The following is a 24,416-nucleotide window of genomic DNA, read 5'->3' on the forward strand; positions in this document are numbered from 1 at the left end:
TTAGGGAGAGGAGTCTCTCTGCTCACATGTGAGTCCCTTCCCCCTACTTGCAGCTTTTCCCGCAACTTCTTTCGAGGGTCCACTCTTGAAGGTTTTTGGGGTACAGTTTTAAGGTTGAGCCGTTCAGAAACAAAAACAGAGGCACTTCTCCTTCCCTGCGAGCAAAGGGTCTTCCTCATCTTCATCTTTAGGACTATCTCTGGGAGCCTCTCTAGGAACTGAGATTTCTCCTTTCCCATTTGGAGCAAAAGTCCTCATCTGGTCCATCTTTCCCTGTCCAAACTTCTCATGAAATTACAGCTGTGTCAGCATCTGCCTATCTCAGCACAGGTGCTTTTGCTCACAAGTACAAGTTGAACGCTCCACCCTCCATGCCTCCATGAAATTACAATGGGTACTCTGACATATCATAGCTTTACAACAGAATTTCAGCTTTAAGCATCTCCTCTTTCTTCTCCCTCAGGTTTTCAGCTCTTCACAGCACTAAAAGGGTTAATCTCACCTAGGCCTTGCAACTGGAATTTCGCTTATCGCTGTTGGTCACATGACCTCTGCCGGACAGCAGGGCAGCTTCAGCTGAATCTTGGCCGCACTGGAGAGTGGGGGGAAGCCAGGCTGCTCCGTCTGCACATAGCAGGGCTGTGGGCGAGGGGGGGGTGGGGGCCGCGGGTGGAAGAGGGCCCATCGGCTCAAGGATGGCTGTGGCCCGGCCCGGCCTGGGCCGGGCCCGCCGGCCCCTGCTCGGGCCCCGCAGCCACCTGTCCCAGCGCCAGAAACGAGAGAGAGAGAGCTGTGGGGGGTTTGTCTATTCTTAAGTGTGGATCACAGAGGCGGTCAAAATTTTAAGTGGCTTAAAAAATTGTCCATATTCAAACTGGCCAGCTGATAGGTTCTATCAGGTCACAGAGGAAGCTGTAAGCACCCCTTTGCAAGAACATCACTTCCAAGACTATGCTTTGCTAACCCATGACATAGTTCTACAAGGTCGGAGGTGTTCATAGTTTATAGAACTCTGGAAATATCTTTGTGAGAGAGAAAAGTATCTCACGGGCTTAGAAAGAAGCAGGAAAATTTCTTGCTAACAGCATTTTTGTATCCACACTCATCAGTTCCTGTTTAAGCTGGGTAAATGCTCTTTTGGTCTCTCCAGTCCAGACCAAGTGTTTACTCTCATTTTTCAGCATATTATATAAAGGTCTTACCAGAAGTCCATAGTTATAGATCAACAACCGGCACCATCCTGTCATAACTAAAAAGGTTCGAAACTCTTTCACCATCTGTGGTTGGGGAGTTTGACAGATGGCTTCCTTTTGGTCTCGTCCCAGCTCGCATTGTCCCCCTGAAATGATATATCCTAGATACATCACTTGTTTCCTTGTGATCTGGGCTTTCTGTTGAGAAGCTTTATATCCATTAAGTCCCAAGAAATTGCGTAAACTTACTGTCCATTCATTGCACTCCTCCTCCATTTCTGTTGCAATCAGGAGATCATCCACATGTTGCAACAATACTCCAGTTTCCATTGGTGATGTTCACTTCTCCAAATCCTTTGCTAGTTGTTTCCCAAAAAAGGGTTGGACTGTTTCTGAATCCTTGTGGTAACACGGTCCAGGTTAGTTGTGTCTTCCTGTTTCTGGGTTCTCCCACTTGAAGGCAAAAAGCTTTTGACTGTCTGGGGCCAGAGGCAGGCAGAAAAAGGCATCTTTTAAATCTAAAACAGTAAACCACACTTGTTTATCATTTAATTTGGTTAACAATGTGTATGGATTTGCTACTACGGGGTGGAGATCTTCAGTTATTTTATTGATGGCTCTTAGATCCTGAACCAATCTATAATTTACCCCATCAGGTTTTTTATTGGTAAGATTGGAGTATTATATTCTGATTCACATTCTATTATTAAGTTGTATTTTAAAAAGTCATCAATAATTGGTTTAACACCTTTACGATCTTCTAATTTTAGGGGGTATTGTTTTATATGTACCGGTGTAGGAACCCAGAGTGCCGAGAATATTTCTCTGCCCGTTTTTAAGGGTTTTTACCCCCCTGGACACCACTGGTATAGCTTTAAACCTTGGAAAAAATTACGAACAGTCAAACAACTAGAAAATACAGTGGTGTGAATTAGGTTATAGACTACTATGTAAGACTGTCACAGGGTGAAAAATTTAGAGGTTTTGGGCTTCTCTTTATAGTATATAGATAAGAGTAAGAAATATCGGAGGATTGTTGTTCTCTAAACCTTCTTCTTCTTTTATTACTCCATATTCTGCAGTAAAAGTAGTTTGGATTGATTGGATAGAAAATTCCGCAGTTCCTAATTGTGTTACTGAATAATTGGTAAGAAAGTGAAAATAATGTACGTTTTTAGTAACTATTGGTTAAAATGTCTTTAAAAGGCTGTGTAAATCTTGATAATTGCTCTCTCTTGCTCTCACTCCTACTTTTCCTCCTTCCATGCTGTATCTGGGTCACGCTAGTGGCTCAGTTCCTCTGATAAGACTTAATAAACAACTATAGAAGCATTGAAACTACAGAAGACGTCTCGCTTTATCTTTTAAACTCCTTGCAAGGACTTTCAGCAAATTCTCTCCCATCAGGAGAGACTCGATTTATGGCACGTTAAAGTGTCATACCGGTCCCATTCCAGGTTTTAATTTAATTGTAATCGGGTCTGCATTTTTAGCTTTTCTGGGTTTTCCACTTGCCCATACTCCAGGATACACCTGATTTAATATTTCTTGGGGTACTGTAGTCTTAACTTCAGGTGTTGTTAGGGCAAGGCTTAGAATATCAATGAATTTGTCATCTTTTACTTTAAATTGCACCTGTCCAGCTTTGAATTCAGTTGTAGCTTCCAGTTTTTCTAACAAATCTCTGCCTAATAATGATTTTGGAGCATCTGGCATGTACAGGAATTTATGTATGCCGATGGTCTTCCCCAATTTGTATTTGAGTGGCTTCAGGAATTGTGCTTTCTGTCATTGGCCAGTTGCCCCTACTACATTTCCAGAGGTTTCATCCTGTAAAGACAAACATTGGTTTAATACTGAATAAGTAGCACCCGTGTCGATCAAGAATTCTAATTGTTTTCCTTGTTTTCCCAGCTCAATTATAACCAGCAGTCCTGCTAGGTGGGGATCTACCAGTACCCTTCAGTTTTCTTATAGCTCAGCAAGTAAGGGAAGGGGATTATTTGAAGGATTATTTTTGTTTTGTGGACAAATTTGTTTCCAATGTCCTTCCTGTTTACAAAATGCACATTGGTTGATTGCAAGCCAAAGCAAAGGGTTTCTTGCTCCAGGCTGTCTCCCCCCTCATCTGCAGATACTCCCAGGCCTTGGTTTAAAAGGCCCCCTGCTGCCAGTCCCATGTTCTCCCAGAGCTGCAATGGTTGCACTGGCTATGGTTTTACTTAATTTCCTTTTTTCCAGGAGATCCCTGTTTCAATATACCCACCATGCCTCTTCAATTAGTTTCTCTAGGTTCCTTTGGTCCTCAGTTTTCATCCTTTGCAGATTTTTTCGAATGTCATCTGAGGACTGCCCAAGGTATAGAGAAATTAATTGTTGCTTTCCCTGTTCATCTGAGGGGTCCAGGGTAGTATACTTTCGCATAGCTTCCCGTAACCTGTCAAGAAATTCTGTAGGAGTTTCTGTTGCATTTTGTTTTATTGCACAGAGAGTCCTCCAATTCACAGACTTAGGTATTGCATTTTCCAACCCAAATTTAATCCACCCTTGGTACCTTTTCAATAGTTGGTAATGATCTGGGTTATTATAGTCCCATCCAGGCTTTACCATGGACACATAATCATCTACAACGCCCTGCAAAGTTTGTGCAGTAATCTGTGCCTGAACATGGGTTCTGGCTGACTTTAAAACAAGTTCCTTTTCTGTATCAGTTAATGCATCCAACATTAAGTCAACATCCTCCCAGTCTGGGTCCAATGCTTTTACAAAACCTCCAAACCTTTTATGTCATACATGAAATACTTAATTGTGCTTGGTCTTTGCATATTAAGTGCTTTAATCAATTAATTCTGAGTTAAATATTTCTAAATTTGAATGTTAAAATTAACCCATCAGCCCAGGTACAAAAACCAAGTGCCATTATCAAGGTTTTCAATTGTTCAAAGTAGTTTATTAAGAGAGTTGCACCATTCCCAGTTAAAAATCCCCAGTTAAAAATCCCCAACTTATGCTCCCTTTTCAAACTTCAAACCACCTGTACACCATAAGAGTTATCTTTCCTGTGTTTACTGTATACTTTTACAAGTGTTTTAAGATTTGTTGGATGTATTTAAATTTTTTTTAAAGTGTTTTTACTTTGCACCCTAACTCAAAGCCTAACTTCAAAACCCCAGTTTCTAACAGTGACCAGCTATTTTTAGCTCCTCAACCGTTATCCTGCAGGCAAGCTCCATGGCAACCTGAATTTTAATGAGGGCATGTTACCACCCTTATTTCAACTGATACCACCCCTCTGACAACGACGAGCTATTGGTGGACTGAGATGATCTGTCAAAGGGAAAGCACCAATCATTTTAAACCAAAGGGGCGGGCTGTGGGCAGGCTGTGGGCAGACTGGGGCGGAGCAAAGGCACTATAAAACAACGAGACAGGCCTCAAAAAGTTCAGAGAGAGAGAGAGAGAGAGAGGAGATAGAAGGGAGAGAGAGTCCTCTGCAGGCTAGCTGTGGTGGACATCAGTGCTGGGCATTAAAAGCCTTACTCCTATTAAGGAGCCTTTAATAACTTTTTTTTCCTGACTTTTGGACCAGCCAAAAGTCAGCTCAGCACTGCAAGTCCTTTTTCTCTACCTGAGGTCCAGTGCTGTCCCAGCCAGAAGATCTCAGATCCCTGCACTCCTGGGGCATACTATCTACCGAGCCATAGGATCCCAAATTTTTATATTTTTCTAATTTTTGTAATTTTTCAATTTTTCTGTTTTCAATAAATTATTTTAATTTTTAATCTAACTAAAAGCTGTCTCTTTCCTCACATTTTAGCTACTCACGATACCTCCTAGCTGTCTCTTTCCAGCTATCCAAATCTCCCATTGAAAAATTTACTTTTAGCCATATCAGCCCTGTGGGCCCAGCAGCCTCTCTCAGAGGGGCCTGCAAAACCTCCTGAGAAGTCACCCGATTTTCAGGAGAAACTGAACGAGCCCTAAGTTTTCCCCGAGTTCACCTGCTCAGAGGCAAAAATGATGGTAAGGGGGAAGCCCTGTGTCTTCCTCTTTCCATCCACCTGCCCCTTTCTGGTGATGGTGGGGGAGAAAGTCCATTCTCCCCCCTCTTCCGTCCCAGGCAGACTGACAAAGTCTTCAATTCTCTCCTCAGGTTGTTTATTTTGATATTTTAAACAACGCTGTCCTATGGAACAAGCCGAGCAACATCGCATTAGTCTTCCTACCCCCCATTCCAAATTATCCTTTTCTATAGTTAAAACAAAAGGGTCTCTGGGAGCTAAATTAATACCACACTCTTTTTGCCATTCACGGTGGTCCCTGAGTTCAAAAAACATGTCAGTGTACACAACCTGATCCCATTTTTGTTCTCTATGTAAAAACAAGATGAGCTGTAATAAAGTATTATAGTTCAATGTTCCATTTTCTGGCCATTTCTCCCCCCTCCATTAAGTTTATAAAGTGGCCACCACTGGTTGCAATATTTGATAGGAATCTTTTTATTTATAGTTCCCCCTGGTGCCCCTCCTATTTCCTTCCAGTGGGCTAGTATACACCCAAAGGGGCTTTTGGCCACTAAATCTTGGCTTTGTTTGTTTTCCATTTTACTCTCCTCTCGCTTTGCTCCTCTCTGGCTGCTCCCCTCATGGGGCTACGGAAAAGCAAATTAGAGCTCCCACTCTCTTCGCACTTATTTGTGCGTCTCAGTCGTGTCTTTTGCTCTCGCACAACCACTTCGGGACTCACTTCGCTTGTCCCTGGCCATTTCTCTCGCGTGATAACGGAAATGCAGGTCAGAGCTCCTCACTTGCTTCGCACTTATTCGTGCATCTCAGTCACTCACACATTTCATTCTCTTTCACCAATACAAAAAAATAAAAAATGTTTTGCAGAGGTATGATAGTAAAGAGAGGAAAAGGGGAGAGAGAGGATAGTGTTATTGGTTTTATCACCCCAATAGAGGTCAAAAAGTGGGAAAGGGTCGTTTTTCAAAAACAACTTGATTTGGCTGAAGAAGGGAGCCCTTCCATAAGCCTCCTTATTATTGAATTAAGGCAATCAAGTCCAGTCCCTGTAATAATTCCAGTATTTCTTCACTTATCACCTCATTCAATAGTGACTCCTGTAGTATATATACTGCCTGTTCCTCTGAAATTCCTTCTTCCAAACTAAAACCAGCTTAATTCCTTCCTGCAGAATCAAAGGTTTTGTCCTTCTGGCAGCCTGGACAAAAAAACAAATCCTCTCTTTTGTGTCAAATTTGCCAGCAAAACCACACTGCCTAGGATGCATAGGAATATCAGATGGCATTCTCCACACAGTCCACACAATGAAGGGGACACTCCTTCCTCTTCCCTCTCCACAACCCTAGCCAGGGTTTCCTCAATTAGCATCTAACACACACAGGGGATGGCAACGGATGATTTGAAGCAAGTATAGATAAAGTAAATTACAAGGATTAATAAAATTGCCAGTCCAATCCCTAACCCAAATTCGGACCACAACATGAATGCAGTTTGAGGAAACAGAAGTATGTGAAATAACAAAGGCAGTGGCCAACAGAGTAATAAAATAGAAAATAAAATTATTGCTAAGACTGCTCCAATACTAACATCATGCAACATAGAGAAATTTCATTAATGTAATCAGGAGGAAAAAAGCACAAACCAAAGGTAATATAAGATAAGCAATCTTAATTATGTTAAAGAGGTAAAAAGGCAGAACTTATTATCAACAAAACATAAAATTTTCCAAATTTCTGCAAAGAGGGGCCCGATGTGGCACTCCCACCCAGGGGCTCAATACCACACTCCCCATGTATATCTTAAAAGGTGCTAGCAATCCGAGATACCCACCTCCAGCATAGGGCTTACAGAGTGTATTACTTTGACTAGTCAGGTTACAAACAGGTAAAGGGTGCTTTAAAGTTTGCGTACCTTAATGTCAGGATCTTGTCCGTCCCTGCGGTGATCCACCGGAGCATGGGTGGTCTATCCAGAGAAGTCTCCAGAGGCACCTGCTAGACTGTCCCGGCTTCGGAGGGTCCTGCAGCCCGATGGAGTTTCTCCTGGCTGGCTCGCCAAACTGATTCAAAGGAATCTATTCCACAGCAAAGTACTGTAAAGTAAAGCACACCTTTATTGGCCAGGCCGGGAGCATGCAGGGGTTAACACCTCCATGTGCGTGTCCAACATAGTCATCTTACAGAGGTTTTTTATACGTTTGCACGTTTGTCATTCTACGTTTACAAGTTCGTCATTCACTCTTGCTTTGGTCACTTATCTAGAGTTACAGTCCTAGGGGGTTTTACATGACTTTGCAGTTTTCTTATCTTAGGGTTACAAACACAGCACACTATTCTTAATACATTTATCACATCTACTTTGCTAATACATACTTAATTCTACTATTACACACTTTGTTGCTACATTAGTTATACTTTATTTATAATTGTGTATTGATTATGTTCCTATTTTCTTACTACAATTTTACTCTTTTGTGACAGTTCCTCTATTTGTCATTAAAACAGAAGTTAGCATGCATCTTCCTTCTTATCGCTTAGCCCTTAGGGGCTAGGCCCCTGTTCTGCAGACAATGGTTAACCAAACCCATTAGCTTGCATTCCATTCCCTTATCATCCTAGTCCACTTGGGTTTGTTTTTAAGAGCAGTTAGCAATAGGCATAGCATCTCCTATTCACTTATCATCATAGCCCCTTCCAGGGCTAGGCGTCTTGTCTTGCAAAAGAAGTTGCAGTCGACCATAGCAGCACACACCCAACTTTTATTAATCTATACTTTATACTGAGGTGCTTATGTTAAAGGGGTCCTGTGCTTCATGCCTAAGTCCCAGCTGCCCCTGTGTGGAGTCACCCTACTGGGCGACCTGACGGCAGCTGGAAGGAGGGGGCGGTCTTGGAGCAGGGCTGAGGCAGGCCCACCCCCACCCAGCCTCACAGTCCTGCACTTGGGTCACAACAACCCCAACGCAGCACCATGAACTGGGGGCAGAGTGGCTGGAAAGCTGCCTGGCAGAAAAGGACCTGGGGATGCTGGTCAACAGCCAGCTGAACATCAGCCAGCAGTGTGCCCAGGTGGCCAAGAAGGCCAATGGCATCCTGGCCTGTATCAGAAATAGTGTGACCAGCAGGACAAGGGAAGTGATTGTGTCTCTGTACTTGGCACTGGTGAGGCCGCACCTCAAATTCTGTGTTCAGTTCTGGGCCCCTCACTCCAAGAAAGACATTGAGGGGCTGGAGTGTGGTCAGAGAAGAGCAACAGAGCTGGGGAAGGGTCTGGAGCACAAGTTCTATGATGACCATCTTTGGGAGCTGGAGTTGTTTAGTCTGGAGAAAAGAAGGCTCGGGAGAGATCTTATCCCTCTCTACAACTATCTGAAAGGGGGGTTGGCATCTTCTTCCAGGTAACAAGCTATAGGACAAGAGGAAATGGCCTCAAGTTATGCCAGAGGAGGTTTAGATTGGATATTAGGGAAAATGTCTTCACAGAAAGGGTTGTCAAGCACTGGAACAGGCTGTCCAGGGCAGTGATGGAGTCATCATCCCTGGAGGGATTTAAGAGGCATGTGGATATGGCACTTGGGGACATGGTTTAGTGGTGAACACGGCAGTGCTGGGTTAGTGGTTGGACTCGATCTTAGAGGTTTTTTCCACCCTAAATATTTCTATGATCCAGCCCAGCAGAACCCAGTTTTCCTAGCTTTAAATTCTTCAAACGCATATATAATAACACAAAATAATAATAGTAATAAAAGAAAACCCAGTTCAACTCACTAGATGCAGTGAATGGTTTTGCCAAAGTGGCTTTAAATGCTCTAATTGTTTTGAAATAATTTGCTTTTCCCCCCCACACAATATTTTTAAAGAAATAGTCTTGAATCAGTAAAATTATCTGAGAGGCGTTACGAATGAGAGAGAAGAGTTTAGACAAGTCCCTGCCTTTGCCCCGGTTTCTGGCAGTAGACAGCAGCTTTATTGAGGCGGCCAGCACTCCAAAACCCACTCTCACTCACAAGTTCTTAATAATAACTGATCAGGTCTATTACAGCATGAATTATTTATTGAATAGACACAATTTAAAAAAACAGACTTAAGACTTTAACGGGCTTACTTACTACACAGGATAAGCAAAAGAAACACTACTAGTAGGTTCATAAGACAGTGCATGATAATAAAGGTACCTATGTTACAGCTAGCAAAGAAATAGTATAGATTAGGAGGAGCCAATGTCACTTACCAACGCATGATAGTGGTGTGCAGAAGTCTCCTAATTTCTCTCAATCCCCAGGGAAGTAACTTGATACCAACGTCTCGGCATCGAGAAAAACTCTCCACACACTCAGAGACTGTATAAGAGATTTCTGATTTTATGAAAATCATAGTGGTCTTTTATAGTTGTAAAAAGTGCTGTGTCTGTCAGTCAGAATTTTTTGTTTATCCTTTCTGTAGCGGGTGCTAGCCCATGACACTTTCCCATGCATTCAAGGCAGGATGTTTATTGCTGGCTAAGGGTGTTTTCAGCAGAGATAATTCATCACATGACAAACCATTCCAGCCTAGCTTAGCCATGGGGGAAGTAGATAAGTCTCAGGGGTGAAAGGTCCTGTCACAACAGGATTTCATTTTTTGATAGAATTGTATGTTTTATGCATATCATAAGGCAAATTACAAATAAAGGTGTATAAAACCCTTCATCAAATAGGCTTAAATCTTATTTTTAAGTTAAAGGGTAAAAAATTAAATGTTAATAGCTTGTATATCACTGCCTATAGAAATTCATATAAAAGCTGTGCTCCTTATTAGAAAATATGTCATAAAAATGCATCTTCTGAGTTAAATCCTTTAAACAATTATCAAGGAACCACCTTTCTTTAGCAATAAAGTACAAATGCACAAGACTTAGATGGGTTATTTAAATCACTGTTTATTTCAGGCAGTTTCACAGAATTTGAAATGATTACTGAAATAATCAACATGAGAAACATTGCTGAAGCATCATGTTTGTTACAACACATGCAAAAATGGTTGAGGATTTTTCACTTAACTTTTTAAATTTCCAGAAATGTCTACTGGGATCTGTCTTTAGCAACTTCTCTGGATTACCAAGGGGACACCATCACATTGTGCCTGCCTGAGTTTTGACACTTTTTCCCTGGCAGACTAAATCCTGTGTCTCACATATGGGACTTGTTGCTAAGCGCACTGTTCCCACCAGGTTAGACCTTGGCAGACAGTTCATGAGACTGGAGAGATCCCCATGTACTTAAAGCAGGTGAGCCTCTTGCAGTGAGGTTCTCCTCCGCTTCTGATGCTGCTGTCCTGTCACCACAACTTCTGATGGCACTGGTAAGTCCAACTTTCAAGTTTCACTTATTATCAGCAGACTGACTATATTTAAGATCCTCTGTAGCAACAGTGATAGGAAAGAGGTGTGCTAATGTCTTTACAAACAATTCTTTAAGTGAGGGTATGGGTGTTAACATCTTTGAAATGGGTCTTAATGTCCCTATTAACTTCAAGCAGCAGGTTTGTTACAGAGCCCAGACGGCTTGGCTCCTGAAACAGACAAGGGTCTGCACAAGCCTGAGTTTCTGAACTTTGGGGTAAAATGACAGGTTCAAGAGGGGAATATGTGGTAGGCGGTTCGGGAAGGCTGTACCTTCCTAGTACCTCAACCAATGGGGAAAGGAAGAGGGCAACATGCGGCCGGGAGTTTAGGATAAAAGGAGGCTGCGTCCTCGGAAACCGAGAGAGAGAAAACACTGTGGGTGTATGCCCCAGTGGATTCTCTCCCTTTATTCGAATAAAGTTGCAGGACTCCTCTGTCTCCTTTATGGAAACTGGCTTTTCATAGCGTGGTTTTCCGTACGTAAGAAAACCAACAAGGTGCTGCATATCACATTCCTTTTACCCATTTCCAGGGCACAGGCGAGATGCCAGCGCTTCTCTACCACACTTTTCTTCTACCACCCAGCTGCTACATTGAGACAGGGGCGGTCAGGATTGCAAGCACACACAGCTCCCAGAAAGTGGTGGTGAGGTCACTTCCCCAACTACCCCCTGCCCCACACCACCGCCCTCTGCCTCACAGCCCCTCACATTCCTGCCCTATGCTCATGCTTCTGTCCCATAATCCACACATCCCAACTTCGTGCGCCTCACAACGGTCCCCGCCTTTCTCAGCTTCTCATATACCTAGTCTAGTCTAGTCTAGTCTTGTCCAGTCCAGCCCCGCCCCGCCGCCACTCTCCGCCTTTTCCACCCGCCGAGGGACATTTCAAGGGCACATATATATAAAAATATGCATCTTTCCCTCCATCGCTCAGAGGCGCGGGAGGGGGAAGGCGCCAGAACGCTTGAGAAGACCGGCGGGGGAAGCAATTCCGGGCCTCGCCTCGCCCCGCCCCGCCCTACCTCCTGGGCGCGGCCTCGTCGTAAGAAGAGGCGGAGTGAGCTACCGCCATTTTGTGGAGAAAGTGTGGGGCTGGCGCTTGTCTTCTGTCTGCTTCAGCCTTCCCTGAAGGAGCCGTCGCCGCCTTCGTCATGTTCTCCGCCCGCGTGGCTGTCTCCCTCGCCCGTTCCCTGCCGCGGCAGGCCGGCCTGGTGAGTGCGCTCTCCTCTCCCTGCAGTGAGCGGAGGTGGTGGGTGGGAGGCGGCCGCCGCTGCCATCTTAGAGGCTGCGGTGACATTGAGAGGCTGCGGCCTGCTGCTCTCGGGAGTTTGGGGTGGGGGGTTCACCTTAGCGCTGGGTGTCAGCGGGGCCAGACCTACTGTTGAGAGAGTGAGGGTGCCCTCACTTGGGAGGTGGGGGGGAGGGGGGGTCTAGGGGACGGCCTGTTCTTCCCTGGTAATGTGGCCTGACACTGTTTGGGTTCAGGTTAATGTCTGAAAGCTGCCAGATCCCAATCAAGGTGAGGGATTTGCGCTGCAAAGCTTTGCCAGGTAGTGTTTTTTTCCCCTCGTGTTGGTGGGGAGAGCGAGGATGTGAAGATCTGTCCCGACCTGTTCACGCTGGTGTCCCTTGTGAAGGTGAACGGAGGAGAGGCCTGCCCAGGCGTTCAGAGAAATAGCATTAACGGTGCCTGGAACTGCACTGGGAGCTATACTTAGAACATAGGATTATAACATTTTACTGCATTCATTATCACAGGGTGGGTTTTTTTTTGTTTTTGGTGTTTTTTTTTTTTTTTTTGTCGTTGTTTTTGCTCTCGTCTATGTTCTAGCTATACCAGAAATTTTGCAGATTATTTTTTTTTTAGGAAGGCCAACCCTTAGAACGCACAGTATTATTTCTCCCTTGTGGAGAACCATGAGGGTTGTGGTGATTTCTTTCCGTCCCAAGCATTTGATGTTCAGCACAAAGGTGGCAAGCGAGAAGAGGTTTTGCTTTGGGATCTGCTGCGGTACTGTGGTGGTGGCAGCAATGCAATGCAGAAAAATGCAGTGAATAATTTAGAGCAATCTCTTTTACCATCTGTCCTTGCTTAGTAGTGCTGGACTTGGTTTCATAACTAAAACTTGTGAATGGAGTGCTGTGGGACTAAACTCAAAACTGAGACACATTAAATGTATAAGCTCATGATCAAAAATGTCACTGTTATCTCTCAACCTTTTTTTTTGAATGAATGAGGAAATCTCACTGTTACTGAAACAATTACTTGTTTAGATTTCCAGCAATACCCTGGGTGCAGCATTTGTTGCTACAAGAAACCTCCATGCCTCCAAAATATGCTTTCAGAAAACTGGTGAGTCTGAGAAAGGTCTTTGTATAACAGCGTGGTTTAAGAACTTGCTCTGTCAGACAAAAGGGATTTTGAATATGGTGTGTGGGTCAGTCGACAGAATGCTTGAGGACATTTATGTACTGACAGTATTTAACTGAACTTTTGCACAGTCACATCCAGCAGACTTCACTTTAATAACTATTCAGATTGCCCAAACCAAGGAGTGGTCACATGTCAGCTTACGCAGTTTACCTGCTTTGTGAGGATTCCATTCAGAATTATCTTATTCTGATATTCAGAACTCTTGCAAAATTATTTGGAAAAAAAAAAAAACAAAAAACCTCAAATTCTAGTTTTCTGTCTTGTTTGTTACAGTATCAAGGAACAGATGACTTTCCCAGGCCTGCCAGTGTTTTGTCCCTGAGCATTACTTTTTTGCTGCCAGCATTTTGGTGTTTAGAGAAAACAGTGTCACTGCATAGCTATGTTTTTGATAGTGGTTCATATACAATTTTCAAAGTGGCTTGGGGTTATTAAATGTATTAGGAAATAAAAATTTCACAATTTTATTTACTGTTTCCTGTCTGGGGAAACAAAGAGTTGTTGGAGGTACACTGCCAAACAAATTTGAGGAATATGGAGAATACATTTTTATAGCTTATATTGATCAACTTGCTTCTTAAATGTATCAAGTTCCTTTAAATATATTTGGATCTTGGATTACAAATCACAGGGTGTTTTGTTGCCCCCAGTTCAAGTAACCACTCTGCAAGTGGAGTGAGAATGTTCTGAGCTTAATTATTTAATTTCTTTCTAGGGGGAGAGATTGTTAATAGTGTAAGACATAATGAAGGAAACTGGTAACTAAACAGTCATCAATGTTTTAATTGAAACTGTCTTGTAATGATGTGTTGAAGCTGCTTTTATTAGCTGGGAATACAGAAGCTGTTATTTATGTATGCATCTAGCATGTTGCTTGCTAGACCTCATGGCGTACCAGAGAGGGCACCTTGGCCTGTGAATTCAAGACAAGTTTACTAAATTCATATCTTGCCTTAATGTGCTAAGTCGAGTGTGAAATGTCTCTTTCCAGGTACTGCTGAGGTATCCTCTATTCTTGAGGAACGTATTTTGGGAGCTGACACCTCTGCTGAACTTGAGGAGACTGGCCGTGTGCTCTCAATTGGTGACGGTATTGCCCGTGTGTATGGCCTAAGAAATGTCCAAGCAGAAGAAATGGTTGAATTCTCTTCTGGACTGAAGGTAAGCTTTCACTAAAGCAGTTTGTTTAGCCTAGAAATATATTTTTAAAAAACTAAAGACTTTTAAAGGAAAATGAGACTGTTCTTGGAGGTACCCATATGAACCTCTATCAAACTTCATTTCAACCTTAATAAGTAGTAACTAGTTGAAATAATGCTACAAAAAGCAAATATTCTTTGAATTCATAACACTTTGCTTTCGGTATCTGGTTGTAGTGGTTTGGTCCAAAATACTCATTACTGTTTATCTTCTGTGAGATAAGAATTAGGAGAAATGCAAAGCAGGCACCAAACTTGAAAGAATATAAAGAAGTTTATTAACAGACCTAAAAGAAGGGAAAAAAAAATTATACCACACCTTCAGAACTCTCCTCTTCCCCCCCACCTTCCTCCCTTCTCCCACTGACAATGTAAAAAGACAACCCTTAAGATGTTCAGTCTGTTTACCACTCCCATAATAACCTTGTTCAGTTTATTTAGAAAGAGAAGTCTCTTCTTGCTTGTGCTATGAAAACATTATCACAACGAGACAGCCCCCCACTTCCAAATATTGTTCAGTCCATTTAGGAAGAGGAGTCTCTCTGCCTGCATGTGAGTCCCTTCTCCCGACTTGCAGCTTTTCCTGCAACTGTTTTCGAGGGTCCACTCTTGAAGTTTCTTGGGGTACAATTTTAAGGTTGAGCCGTTCAGAAACAAAAACAGAGGCCCTTCTCCTTCCCTGGGAGCAAAGGGTCTTCATCATCTTCATCGTTAGGACTATCTCTGGGAGCATCTCTAGGAACTGAGGTTTTCTCCTTTCCCATTTGGAGCAAAAGTCCTCATCTGGTCCATCTCTCCCTGTCCAAACTTCTCATGAAATTACAGCTGCGTCAGCATCTGCCTATCTCAACGCAGGTGCTTTTGCTTACGAGTTGAACACTCCACCTCCCCATATCTTCATGAAATTACAATGGGATACTCTGATATATCATAGCTTCACAACAGAATTTCGGCTTTAAGCATCTCCTCTTTCTCTTCCCTCAGGTTTTCAGCTCTTCACAGCAATAAAAGGGTTAGTCTCACCTCAGCCTTGCAGCTGTGTGGCTTATCAGTGTTGGTCACCTGACCTCTGTTGGACAGAGGTGCCTCTTTTGCTGAAATCTTGGCCGAAGTGGGGGGGGATGGTTCTGAGCTGCTCTGGCTGCCCACAGCCCTGCTGGGGGGGGGGGGGGGGGGGGTCATCCTGGAGCCGTGGCCTGGCCGGGCCCACTGGGCCCCGCTCAGGCCCCGCAGCCACTTGTCCCAGCGCCGGAAACGAGAGAGAACTTGGGGGGGGAGTTTGTCTATTCTTAAGTGTGTATCACAGAGGAGGTCACAACTTTAAGTGGCTTAAAGAATTGTCCATATTCAAACTGGCCAGCTGATAGGTTCTATCAGGTCCCAGAAGAAGCTGTAAGCACCCCTTAGCAAGGACATCCCTTCCGGGACTATGCTTGCTAACCTATGACACTGGTTCTCAGCTAACATTTGAATTTTGTGTCTTCATCTAGGAAGTAAAAGAACTAATCTGCTATTGGATTTTGTTTTCTTTGGTTTCATGCTGGCTTTTTTGTTTACTGTTGAATAACAGCCTCGTTCTACATTAGAATTAAAAAGCTGTCTGACTGTTCTGAGAGTACTGTAACAGCTCTTCCAATATTTTTAATGACCTAACTTGCCTTGGTCAGAGAATAAGCGAGTGCTTTTCCCTCATACAATTCCTAGGCAAGAGATAAATGTATTTGAATCCTGCTTATCCTTTCTGTTCTTTTTAGAGAGATAAATGACAGTGCTAGACTGCTGCAGTATAATTATGTGGTAAGTTGAAGGCTTAGGCAGGCAGGTTCTCTAACCAATATGGAAATAGATGCATTGTTCATAAAAGAAGAATATTTACTATTGTTAAAAATAAGATTGAAATAGGTTATGTTGCATACTCTACGCTGTAGAATGATCACATTGGTATTAAACTGTGACAGTTTTTGTAGATGTTGGTATGGGTTTTCTCAGGATAATGTGACCTTTGTCCTAGGGTATGTCCTTGAATTTGGAGCCCGACAACGTTGGTGTTGTTGTGTTTGGTAATGACAGACTGATCAAGGAGGGAGATGTTGTGAAGAGGACTGGTGCCATTGTGGATGTTCCAGTTGGGGAAGAGCTGCTGGGCCGTGTTGTAGATGCCCTGGGTAATCCAATTGATGGGAAGGTAAGTGTAACTAGGTGCTTACTACCTCTGCTTGTATCTATGTGATACAGACTGCAACAGATTCTTTCCTCTTTTTAAGGGTTCTATTGCATCTAAGACGCGTAGGAGAGTTGGCTTAAAGGCCCCTGGGATCATTCCCAGAATCTCTGTGCGTGAACCTATGCAGACTGGGATTAAGGCTGTAGACAGCTTGGTGCCAATTGGTCGTGGCCAGCGTGAACTGATAATTGGTGACAGGCAGACCGGGTAAGTTAAATGCCCAAGCCAAAAATGTTTCCTTTAACAGAGACTTGAGTGCACTGTGCACCACTGTAAAGAACTGAACACAAAACTGTGTAGAGGTTGGGAGAACTGCAGGCATCCTAATTTATCAACCTCTGTGTTACCCAGGAAAACGTCAATTGCAATTGACACAATAATCAACCAGAAACGATTCAACGATGGCACAGATGAGAAGAAGAAGCTGTACTGTATCTATGTTGCAATTGGCCAGAAGAGATCTACTGTTGCTCAGCTGGTGAAGAGGCTCACTGATGCAGGTACAGATTTTTGAAGATGGTTGAGCCTGGTAACTAGTGACATCCTGTTCTCATTATAATGCTGAATACTGCTGTGACCTCTCCTAGCTGCAAGTATAGACAGAATTCTTTTTTTATTAAATGAATGAACTACTTTGATCACAAGAAATCTTTCTAGGTATCTGGGGGTAAAACAACCCCTTATTTTTGCTACATCACATTAGAAGACTATTTTAAGGTCCCAAAACTGCTGAATTTCTTCTGGAAAAGTCAGCCTATTTTTTTTTCCTAGCAGAGTTGAGAGGTTCCTCTTGGCAGGCCTGGTGACAAGCTATGGCCTACAAGTATTTATATGGACTTGATGTGTTTCATATGCATGTAAGTATATGAATGACAGTTAAAAAATTAAGTGGAGAGACTTTACTGCCCAAACATAAGGGATTAAATGATAGCATCTTTTCAGGAACAGTGATCTCATTGACCAAGGCTGCATATGTAACAGAGCTTGCAAGAGATCAGGTACCTTACTGTAGTGGGGGCTGGGGGGTCCCGGGAGCAGGAGAATCCAGCCAGAGTCATGATATGAACACCAATACGATTTGAGCATTGTGCTCCTCCCTTATTGTTCGGTTACACCAAGTTATACTTTTTCCAAAGTTCACGCCCCTTTCCCATGAGAAAGCCTCTAAGCAGCGGGGGAGCTGACCAGTGTATACCTTTTCCCAAGGCTGTTCAAGGCTGCTGGCTAGCAGGTGCCTTGCAAGCCTATCTTCAGCCTGGGGCCCCATCAGGGGTACTTCTGCAACAGCCCTGGGATGCCCAAGCTCTCCTGGGGTATCCTATATTCCACAAGGAATCCCTCTACACATCCCCCGTTTTCTTTTTGGGCAACCCAGGTCTGGTCGATGATTTTTCACAGCCCCGCTTTAAGGCAAAAAAAAAATACACCCAAGTATTATTAAACCTAATATAACTACAAATAGCAATCGGCAGCCTTCTACTACCAAGGTACACAGCCATCCGGTGATACCCAGACTCTTAAGCCAATCTCCAATAGGGTCGTCTGTCTCCCGAAGGATGTGTAGGCCCCTCTGGAGGTCAGAGAGGTGCTTGTGAATGGGACAGAGTGATCAGAAAGATTCATGCAGCACATACCCTGGAACTCTTCACAGCCATGGCCGTGAGCTAGTAGTAGAAAATCAATGGCTGCTCGATTTTGTAACATTGTATGTCTAACACTAGTAACATCTACGCTTAACTCATCAAGCATCTGCGAAGTTATGTTTAACTTATCCCTCTCCCAGCAAGCAAGTTTATGCAAAATAGCGTGAGCCCTGGCTGCTGAAGCACCAGGTAAAAACATAGATGCTAGCCAAATTAACTGCCTTCACTCGATCTAAATGGGTGGACAGCTGATTGAAAATGTCCGCTAATGCTCCCGTCTCAAGACAGTCAAAAAACAATTTCTCACTCTGTGTCTGGTGCTATACCCAAAAATTTATGCAACTCTCCTTCTTAGTTTTGCCTTTGGAGAGGGTTCCCCGACACCCACCACAAGTCACTAGCAACCACCTAGGGCAGTTGTTAGATTCACCCCAGGGTCTCGCTGTCTCTCCTGCTACGGAGAGTGGTGGATCTAGCAAGTCCTCAGCTCCTTCACTCAGCCACGTCTGCAGCCTCTCCCAAGGCTTCTCAGGACGGAGGTCCCAGAGTTCCAGCTGTTATGGTAGTGGCATCACTTTCCTCAGGAGCTGATGCTGACTGCGCCTTCTCGCTTCGAGGTCTTGTATGCGTAGCATGGCACCACTTGTTGGGCACCCCTCTGGTCAGTGCTGCGGTGATGACTTGTCCCTGTTGTTGCAGGACATTCTGCAGCGTTGCAGTAAAAGCACCTGTTTGAGATGACTGTTCTGCATGGGTAGCACATACGAGCATCTCGTCTACACCTGCTCCTTGGGGCAGCGTGGCAAGAATTGTCTTAGTTTGCCTATTAGCATTTTCAAAGGCAAGGGTCCGGAACATTTGCTCTTGGATCTCTTCAGAGAGCTCAGTTGCATCCTTTAAGGCTGCTGACAAACGGTCAATGAACTGACCATATGGCTCTGACAGCCCCTGTTGGACTGCTGCATACGGGGGAGACTTCTTCTTTTCAGATACTGACAACAAGGCTTTGTGGGCAAGAGTCTGTGACAACTGATGAATTACTATGGGCATGGTCAGCTGTGTTACCGTCGCCCCGTAAGCTCCGCTCCCAGTTAGCATGTCAGCTTGGAGTGCATATAGTGGATCTTTTGTGTCACCTTGATGTTTGCTAGCTTCTTCTTGTGCTAGCTGCTTCCACGTTCGCTCCCAGAGCAGGAACTGTGAAGGGGTTAATAACAATTGTGCAATGCTGATGCAATCATTCGGACATAGGACATCTGCTGTAAAGATAAACTGCAGAATGCTTTGGGTAGCTTCAGACCGCAAGCCATGCGTGGTGACTGTTTGCTTGGCTTGCTGCAAGATCTTCCAGTCGGGGTTCTCACTTTGCAGTGTCCCCTTGTATCTGTACAGTGCAAGCGAGGGCATCCACTGCTTGCCAATCACCCTCAATGATTGCATCACGGATAACTCCATTCCATCTCCTTCGCAATGGGTTAGTCCTCTCCGTCGGGGCTGATGGAAATGACGGTTGCACCTCCCCTCGTGGGAAGGGAGGAGCTGTAGGCACTGTGCTTGATTCTCCCGATGGGAATGTAGGAGCTTTGAGTGCTAACTTGACCGGTGGGGCCACGGGATGCCACAGTGCTGATGGCGTAACATCACAAGCTTTGGACTCTAGTGCGTCTTGCCGTGTAGATAAGTCAGCAAGCTTTTTGATTACTTCTTGCATCATTTCTTGGTGCTTCTCCCCCTCTTGGGGCTGACCCCCGGCAGCCCTGGCTGGCTCTGGCTCTGCAGGCAACGAAACCGCAGAAGCTGCTTCACTGCTGGATGTTGCTCTGCTGTCTGGCAGAGGGGGGTTGCACTCTGCCGCTTTCGGCTGGGCTTTAGGACCGCTCGTTTGCTCTGCCGCTCTCGGCCGGGCACCAGGACCACCTGTTTCTCCTTGGCCCGCCTGTGCCCCGCCCCCTGAGTCGGGCGGCTCTGCTTCCGCGTTCGCAGCCATTTTTCTCTCAGATATCAGAGGGATAACATCCTTCCCTGCTGAGTCCAGCAACTCCCGCAGTGAGCGGACGGGTGCTGTTGTGCCTTTAATCGGTCTTTTCGTGGCCAGCCTGAAGAACCATGCTACCCTGGACTCCGCCCTGGTCTCTGGCCGCCGCTCCGTAAGACCCCCATCTGTTCCTTTTCTGGAGCCGCTACACCCGGAGCTGCTACTCTCTAAAGCCTCTATGGCGGCCGCAGCCACTGTCCTCTGTTTTCATCTCTGCGAGAGTGCTAGTTACTGCCTTCCAGGTTAAGCCGAGAGCTTTAGCTTCCTTTCCACCCTCAATCGTGGACAGCCACAATTCGTTTCAAGCTTCCCCCCATGCTTCGACTGAGAACAAAAGCGAAGTGTATTTCACACACCCATGTTCCCGGGCCCACGTAATGAGGGCATTCAGATCTCGATCTTTTACGATCTTGCCTCTCATAGAATATTAGCTAGGAGTCGAGTCCCTGCCTCATAGTCCATAGCTTCTGTGCTGCGGGTATTCACTTGGCCGCACGAAAATACAGTCTCCGGCCACTCGGCTTTGAGGTTTAGCCCCCGGCTTTACTCGGCTTTGGGACTTATCCTCCGGCTTTCTATTCTGCTTTGAGACCGGGCCCCCGGCTTTACTCGGCTTTGGGGCCACCCGCTCTGGTTCCCCTGGCTCCGCCGCACCGATACGATGAAATTTGGAGACTTACCGCATTGAAGCGAACCTGCCTGAAGCAAAACTCACTCGGGTCCCTGCCGTTCGGGCGCCATGTGTAGCGGGGGGGGGGGGGGGGTCCCAGGAGCAGGAGAATCCAGCCAGAGTCACGATACGAACACCGATACGATTTGAGCATCGTGCTCCTCCCTTATTGTTCGGTTACACCAAGTTATACTTTTTCCAAAGTTCATGCCCCTTTCCCATGAGAAAGCCTCTAAGCAGCGGGGGAGCTGACCAGTGTATACCTTTTCCCAAGGCTGTTCAAGGTTGCTGGCTAGCAGGTGCCTTGCAAGCCTATCTTCAGCCTGGGGCCCTGTCAGGGGTACTTCTGCAACAGCCCTGGGATGCCCAAGCTCTCCTGGGGTATCCTATATTCCACAAGGAATCCCTCTACACCTTACCTCTGGCCTGCTGGTCAAGCAGAGTCATAACTAGCAGGAAAAAAACCCCACATTTTAGGACAGTAAGTTGTTTGGGACTGTGAAACAAAGGATAGTATTGCCTTGCAGTAGCCAGGAAACCATGGACTTTCAGGCTGAGTTGCTTCTAGAACAAAAGTGTGTCTTGGTTAAAGTTTAAACTTAAATGAGAAAGAAGCCTGCAAGCATTAGGCGGCTGTGAACTTGCTCTTGAAACTTCTTGAGTTAGTTGAGCTAACAGACGTGGTAATCTAGTACAGTGGGCTTTCCTGTAACAATGTAGTGATGCTGCCTGGGCTTGCTTCAGCAACTTAGTACTTCAGATGTGTGTTGTATTTGCTGACTACAGGCATGGTGAGGTAATATACTCAGTGGTGTGTTTCTCCAATTTTTTCCAGATGCCATGAAATACACTATTGTGGTGTCTGCCACAGCATCTGATGCAGCACCCCTTCAGTATCTGGCTCCCTATTCAGGCTGCTCCATGGGTGAATACTTCAGAGACAATGGAAAACACGCGTTAATCATCTACGATGACTTGTCCAAGCAGGTCAGGAAACATTGTTTATAGGCCTCATAATCTAACATTGGTGTTTGTAGCTGTAAGATCACCTCAAGTTTAGAAATCTAAAATGTTAAATGATCTACTGAGGTCTGAAAGCTTGCTTTATACCACGCAGGCTGTTGCCTATCGTCAGATGTCTCTGCTGCTGCGTCGTCCACCTGGCCGTGAGGCCTACCCAGGTGATGTGTTCTACCTGCACTCTCGCCTGCTGGAGAGAGCAGCCAAAATGAATGACTCCTTTGGAGGTGGCTCTCTGACCGCCTTGCCTGTCATTGAAACTCAGGCTGGTGATGTGTCTGCTTACATTCCAACCAATGTCATCTCCATCACTGATGGACAGGTAGGACTTCTTCACATCCCAGTGTACATCTGTGTTATTTACTGGCAGGTCTCTCAGGAGGCTTCCAAGCTTCTGACCAAGATAATAAAACAATTCTCTCCTACAGATTTTCTTGGAAACTGAGTTGTTCTACAAAGGTATCCGTCCAGCCATCAATGTTGGTCTGTCTGTGTCCCGTGTGGGTTCTGCTGCTCAGACCAGGGCTATGAAGCAGGTAAGCATGAAACTGCTGCTCCTCTTGCTAGAGATGAGTAGTGTGTAGGCCTAACCCATTTCACTCTAAAGAGCTGTGAATAGAGAGGGAATAAAGCTTTGGATTCCTTAGTGTTATGAAACTATAAAAGAGCAAACTTTGGGGATCTCTTTGATATTTCCATTACCTGTTGAGTGAGGTGGGGGAGAAAGGAAAATAGTATCTGCATAAAGATGTAGGATTAAGTTTCAGTATGCTGAGCTGGGTACTGATCTAACTAGAAATAGAGAATGCTCTTTTAACCCTGTGCTTTTAGTCCATATATGGAATTGGAAGTTTAATATCAATGGTCACTGTTTTAGGGAGGCATGCTTATATTAAAAGGTGGGATATTTAGAAATGCATATAATTATCTATCAGAATCTTGGGATTCACTTTTCTGGTATGGAAAGCAAAGCTGACTTGTGATAACTGTCACCTGAAGATAACCTGCAAACTCCTAGATACATTTAGAAGGTGATCGAACTCAGTCTGACCTGTATCTTGTGTTGTAGGTGGCAGGTACCATGAAGCTGGAATTGGCTCAGTATCGTGAAGTAGCTGCCTTTGCCCAGTTTGGCTCTGATCTGGATGCTGCTACACAGCAGCTGCTGAACCGCGGCGTACGTCTGACAGAGCTTCTAAAACAAGGACAGTATGGTGAGTGTCTTGAACTTTAAAAGTCTGCATTTCACATCAGTCTCTTGTGCTAACAAGATTGGTCTTTGTGGCAGCATTTACCATGTCCATTCTGTGCACATGGTAAATGCAGACTTGCTTGAACCGTGTTGTATACGTGCAGTTGATCTTCAAAGAAAGGACTGTGTAGTACTGATGTGTCCTGATGTGAGAGTTACTGATGGCATGAATGCTCTCTTTTCTGCAGTTCCCATGGCTATCGAGGAACAGGTTGCAGTCATCTATGCCGGTGTAAGAGGTCATTTGGACAAGCTGGAGCCCAGCAAAATTACTAAATTTGAGAGTGCTTTCCTAGCTCATGTACTGAGCCAGCACCAGGCCCTCCTCTCCACAATCAGGTATGATGATTTATCTTGCTTCATCCCAAGGGTATTGACTTGATGGCTGGAGTGCAGATAATGGTCACTGAACTGTTAATTTAGTGTATCCCAGAGCATCAGGCCTTAAGCTGCCTATACCAGAACTGGAAATCAGCCTTCCAGCTGTCCAGAGCTCAGCTTCATGACTTTAGTTCTTAGGAAATCCAGTTGATGCTTAAAATGGAGAAGGGGTGTTATGTTTGTAGTACAAATTCATGCATCAAACAGAAATGTTTTAATTCATCTGCTAATTTTGTTAGAAATGGGAAGGTTTGCTGTGAAGCTTTTTTCTTTGTCTTTGGGATTGACTATCTATCTATTTCTGTGTCATAAGTTTAACTAAACTCTTTCAACAGGACTGAAGGGAAGATCTCTGACCAGACAGAAGCTAAGTTGAAGGAAATAGTCACAAGTTTCCTGGCTACTTTTGAGGCATAAACTTAAAACTGTTCAAACAGACCAGGCTCTTGTGATCCAGCGCTCCAGTTCCATCAAAGATTTAAAAGTATGTGCAACTTGAATGCACAGATCTCAATGAGAATAAAAGTTCCCATGTAAAAAGGCTTGTATATTCTGATTGCCTTCTGGTTAGCTGCTTTCACCTTTAAAACTACAGAGGACTCCCTGTGATACATGCTTGCTTAAAGGAACTCTGAAAAATTTGGGGCATCTTAACTCCCCAGCTGGATCAAACTCCCCTTACATGAATGAGGAGGTGTAGTAATTAGTTTCTGGAGCTATGACCACAGTTCCCATTGTGACAGAGCTGAGGGTTGCTCTTGCAGTTTTCATACTTTTTGCCAGGCAACTGATCTCTGAGAAAGGCATTCAGCTGGGGAAACAGTTTATGTTGTGTTGTCATGGGTGGTAACTAGTTGGACTTCACAGGAATCTCTAACTGCCTGATACTGTTACAGAGTATTTCTTAGAATTGCTGTCTAACCTATCCTGGGGCCTGGCTTTTGGAAGATGGGTT

General features: G+C 44.6%; 1 protein-coding gene across 1 annotated transcript; it reads left to right on the forward strand.

The window, feature by feature from the left end:
* The first annotated feature begins 11,644 nt into the window (after nt 1-11,644).
* On the forward strand, nt 11,645-24,001 carry LOC309584610 (ATP synthase subunit alpha, mitochondrial-like). The gene is made up of 12 exons (XM_082300725.1): nt 11,645-11,814; nt 12,878-12,956; nt 14,029-14,198; nt 16,248-16,421; nt 16,501-16,667; nt 16,812-16,960; nt 21,644-21,795; nt 21,926-22,150; nt 22,257-22,364; nt 22,898-23,042; nt 23,269-23,419; nt 23,797-24,001. The coding sequence occupies exons 1-12, from the start codon at nt 11,755-11,757 to the stop codon at nt 23,876-23,878; spliced, it is 1,662 nt and encodes a 553-aa protein (XP_082156851.1). The 5' UTR covers nt 11,645-11,754; the 3' UTR covers nt 23,879-24,001.
* The last annotated feature ends 415 nt before the right edge of the window (nt 24,002-24,416 follow it).

This window comes from Coloeus monedula (assembly GCF_965178545.1).
Source record: "Coloeus monedula genome assembly, chromosome: W".
Taxonomy (NCBI): domain Eukaryota; kingdom Metazoa; phylum Chordata; class Aves; order Passeriformes; family Corvidae; genus Coloeus; species Coloeus monedula.

What these genes read in the sequence shown, in the direction of transcription:
- LOC309584610 (XM_082300725.1), top strand. Translation starts at nt 11,755, where the DNA reads ATGTTCTCCGCCCGCGTGGCTGTCTCCCTCGCCCGTTCCCTGCCGCGG. An exon ending in TGCCGCGGCAGGCCGGCCTG is followed by an intron (nt 11,815 to 12,877) that starts GTGAGTGCGCTC and finishes TTACTTGTTTAG; the next exon opens with ATTTCCAGCAATACCCTGGG. An exon ending in TCTAAAACAAGGACAGTATG is followed by an intron (nt 23,043 to 23,268) that starts GTGAGTGTCTTG and finishes TCTTTTCTGCAG; the next exon opens with TTCCCATGGCTATCGAGGAA.